General features: G+C 43.4%; 1 protein-coding gene across 2 annotated transcripts; it reads left to right on the forward strand.

Annotated features, from left to right (window-relative positions):
- The first annotated feature begins 1,152 nt into the window (after positions 1 to 1,152).
- Positions 1,153 to 2,866, forward strand: LOC123448879. Of its 2 annotated transcripts, XM_045125912.1 has the most exons (5): positions 1,153 to 1,353; positions 1,434 to 1,509; positions 2,111 to 2,220; positions 2,332 to 2,446; positions 2,609 to 2,866. In XM_045125912.1, exons 1-5 carry the CDS (start codon positions 1,284 to 1,286, stop codon positions 2,691 to 2,693), a joined length of 456 nt encoding a protein of 151 aa, XP_044981847.1. In that variant the 5' UTR covers positions 1,153 to 1,283; the 3' UTR covers positions 2,694 to 2,866. The 2 variants fall into 2 exon arrangements, with proteins under 2 accessions (XP_044981847.1, XP_044981848.1); XM_045125913.1 differs by lacking the exon at positions 2,332 to 2,446.
- The last annotated feature ends 1,501 nt before the right edge of the window (positions 2,867 to 4,367 follow it).

The following is a 4,367-nucleotide window of genomic DNA, read 5'->3' on the forward strand; positions in this document are numbered from 1 at the left end:
TATGACCTTGTAACTGTAGCAAGCATCATCTTTGTTTGCGTGCAAAACATTAAGACAAATAGTCACACATCCATCCAAACACCAAACACACATCCAAAGAGAAAATCATAGACTACGACGAAGATGTAAGTCATGTCAGAGAGAGAGAGATATAGATAGATAGATAGAGAGAGAGAGGGGAGGGGGAGGGGGAGGGAGAGGGAGAGATGGAGCGAGAGAGGGAGTGAAAGGGAGGGGGAGGGGGAGAGAGAGAGGGAGGGAGGGAGGGAGCGAGAGAGAGGGAATGAGGGGGAGGGGGAGTGAGAGGGAGAGAGAGAGGGAGCTTGACGTGAACTATCCCGCAACTACTGCTACAGACTTGTCATCAACAAACCAGATCTATTCAACTATTGTCAACAACTAATCATCACCAAATCAACTCTTCCATGGAATCAATGATAATGTACGAGTGAACACTGGTTCTCAATCCACCAAAACAGGGAAATGAAAAAGGATGCTCATCATGCAGCCATGCCATGGATGAAGGTTGTACCTTGCAAGGTGTCGAAGGTGGATGAAGTTCTTGGCTTGGAGGTCGGGATCCGACAATGGTGGAGGATCCGGTAGTGGATGAGAACAGATTGATGAGGACAATGTTCTTGCCGTCGATCGAGTCAACTAGGTTAGGGTTGTGAGATGAAATTGAAAGTAGAGTGAGAAGAAGAGGCACATGAAGCGTACTAGCGGCGAGAAGGATAGTTGACCTTGTGGGAGGAGAGGGGACGAGATGTGGTGACCTTGATTTGAATGGGGTGGCGTCGCGGATGTAAGGAATGAGAGGGGCGGCAATGTTGGCATCGAGGAGACCTTGCTGGCGGCGGCGTTCATGTCGAGGCGGCGGCGTTGGCGTCGAGGAGACCTTGCTGGCGGCGGCGTTCGCGTCGGGGAGGAGAGGGGTGGAGGAGGGTGGCGTCGGGGTGGAGGAGAGGGTGGCATCGATTTGAAAAAAAAGGGGGTCTAGGATTTCGGTGTAGTTACAATTGCATTCGCTGAAATTGTGAAATGAAATCCTATGTCTAATTTCCAAACAAATTAGGGTCAGAATTTGAAAATGAAATCCGTAAATTCCGAGTCAAATGACACGAGCCAAACGAGCTGTACTAGTTGGCCCAGGCTTGGGATACTGCCTACTGCGCAACAGAGCCCCGGCTTTCCATCCGGCAGGCGGTCCAGCCTCCGTCTCCTCCGCCTCCGCCGCCTTTGCCAGGCGCAGCCCACACGTTGCGGCGGACGCCACTTCTCCCATGGATGCGGACTGGACATGGGCGTGCCGGGCGTGGGAGAAGTGGACCGCGAAGCACGTCGGATCTTCCGGTCTGCCGTCCCCTTCCTTCCCCTCCCGCTTCGCTTCTCTTTCTGCTATCCCGTGTGAACTAATCCCCATCCTCTTGCAGTTGCAGGGATGCCGGTCAAGGCGGCGCTGCTGCTCAACTACGACCCGACCGGATCATCTCGCCTCCTCCCCATCGTGTAAGCATCGTCCCCAACCACGATAACTCGGGAAACTAAATGGGGATCTCCTCGGTCATAATAACCACTGTTACCCGTTGCAAGTTGTGGGGGGCTGTATAATCTTCAGTGCTGGCAGCTACGCTGGAGAATGGCGTTAACGAATTTTTTCCATGCGGCCGTCCATGTTTCAGATGGAAGCTGCTCGGTTATTTTGTTAGTTTGTTAGCACGTTCCATGACTTTGTTCGATCCGAAACTGGCACCGTATATTGGTTGATGAATGCAGCAAATGCTGTAGTTTAATGTTGATATTATTTCCATCCATAGCTACCACAAGATACATTGGATAAACTAAATTTAGGGATGCATTGTTCGGTATGGAGGTTAATGACTGAATCACAGATGTGACCAAGATCTCAGATTCAAAGATATGCCAAATCCTGTTCATTAAGATGCATGAATGTTCTATCTGAATGATTGAAACTTCGTAATAAGATGGATGTGTGCATCAATCGTTGGAGACGCTGGGGAGATAATCTTTTTGAGTAAATAAATAAATTAAGATACACTAATGTTCAAGTTTTAGAAGTTTAAAGTCACAATCTTTTCTAACTGTCCAGAGCAGAGGAAGAGGGAACAAAATTTACTGCTGTTGATCTGCAACCATTCATAAACTTCTTTAGGAGGAACAATCTGCAGACGGAATTCTTTTCTATTGGACCAAACCAATGTGAGTCTCGCGCATTATGAGTCTAAACTTTCCTCATTATGTAGGGATAATTCGACCAAGTTAACTTTGTTATCTCCAGCAATATTTTGATTGCAAATTGTGCATTCTTAGATTTGGTCACCTCAATCCACGAGCACTGGTTTTGTGCTCGTTGTGTTAACACAACACAGCCAGGAGGTGAAGGAGTTATAGTTATGCAGATTGGAGCTTACTTGTTAGTATCTATGTACGTATCCCCATGTTGAACTTTTTAACTTACAGATATCAGTTATCAAGTTTCCACTTTTTAACTTACAGAAATCAGTTATCAAGTTTCCTCTTAAGCATGCTTTAGTACACATCCTGGACTGTCAGATTAATGTTATTCATATTGGTTCTTAATGCATAGGTATGATGGTTCTGTTGGTTCAGCTTCACAAGCAATGGTGGCTGTTGATCAGTTTGCATGGCACTTCAACCGGAGAACACATTAACTTGTGGTGTAGACTCATGGCCTTACAGTGTACTGTATAACCTGACATGCTGCTTAATTTTACTGTTGTATTGTGATCAGTAGGTATGTAGTGAAATAACTAAGATTCTGTTAAATGTAGTTGAATTCAATCATATAACCTTTGCATAGTAATTTAAGACCAGTTTCTACGTATCCAATTGTTTGCTTAGATTTTGGGGATTCCATGTTTGAATTTCACACTAGTTGAGCAGTATGTGTAGTATAAGATTTCACAATGATAGAATGGTGAAACTGTTAAAATGTTTATTAGAAACGGTAAATTAAGCGACCTTTTGAAGTTTTCTTTAGTAGGGCCGATGTGGTTCAAATGTGCTAACTAAAACATTTTGGATATTCATTGTTGTAGTACCATGTTTGACAAGTAATTCTCTGCTGACTAAGAATCTAAGATAATGCAACATTCATAGTAATATGTATAAGCATTTGATGAAATTTGTTGACTTGCTTTACTCGATGTATGTATGAAATTTGTAGAAGATACCATTGTACTTCTTACGGTTCCTTAAATGTTGCCATTTTGGACTCCACATAGTATCCAACATAATTTTGAGCAATAATTTCTATTAAAAGATATACAGATAACACAACAAAATCATATGTTGTAGGGAGTTAGGGATGATTCACAGGTGGGCAGGAGCATTGCCTATGAGTTGGTGCCGTGATTGGTAAATTGAGAAGGGTGAACAAGAGATTAGCAGGGTAGGGATTATGAACTGGAACGTTGGGGTTTATTTCTTGCTTGAATGAAAAGACTACAATGGTCAGCACTATATATTACCTGTCCATTCAATTGAGTATGGACTCATCCCTTGTCTCCTAGACTCCTACTCTGACTCGGCTCTTTGCCGAATAGGACTCCGAGTCCTGGCCCAACTTCTACTTCATTTCTGCTGCTGCTTGCTGAATCTGAGTTGGTCTCTGCCTGAGCATAGTCCTGGTCGGACTCTTCCAGCTGTTGGCCTTGTCTCGCTGGCTCCAACTCTTTCTCAACCTGCTGTGCCTGGACTATTGACATGACCTATTGTGCAGTCTACTAGTTGGAAGCCACAACAGTTCAATCCCTGCTACAAAATGTGAGATTTGTTATAATTTTGTGCAATTATTCTGCTTGTCACCTTCCAGTACTATCTACTCCCTCCGTTCCAAAATATAAGACCTTTTAGGGATTTCACTAGCAGACTACATACGGAGCAAAATGAGTGAATCTATACTCTAAAATATGTCTATGTACATCCGTATGTAGTTTATAGTACAATCTCTAAAAGGTCTTATATTTAGGAACGGAGGGAGTATATACACTGTTCATGTCTGGTCACAAAAACACGAGGATTTGTAGAAACAAGCAACTTGGTCCACTCTAAATTGACAAAATTAATAAGAGAACCGAATTGAAGACAAGGGGAATGTGATGCCAGAGGAGTCTACTTTACTTATCATGGTGCACTTTGACCAAACTTGTAAATTCAAAACTGAAAAGGTATTTTGCTCTGTCCATGTTCTTGAAAATTATCTGTAAAGTTGGCAATTTTGTTACCTATGTCTTCCTACCTAGTAATAAGGTATATATATGCTAACTGGAAAGTGTTCATAACATGGTCATCATACTGCATTCGCGCACTGCTGCACATCTTGT

Source organism: Hordeum vulgare, chromosome 4H (genome assembly GCF_904849725.1).
Source record: "Hordeum vulgare subsp. vulgare chromosome 4H, MorexV3_pseudomolecules_assembly, whole genome shotgun sequence".
Classification (NCBI taxonomy): domain Eukaryota; kingdom Viridiplantae; phylum Streptophyta; class Magnoliopsida; order Poales; family Poaceae; genus Hordeum; species Hordeum vulgare.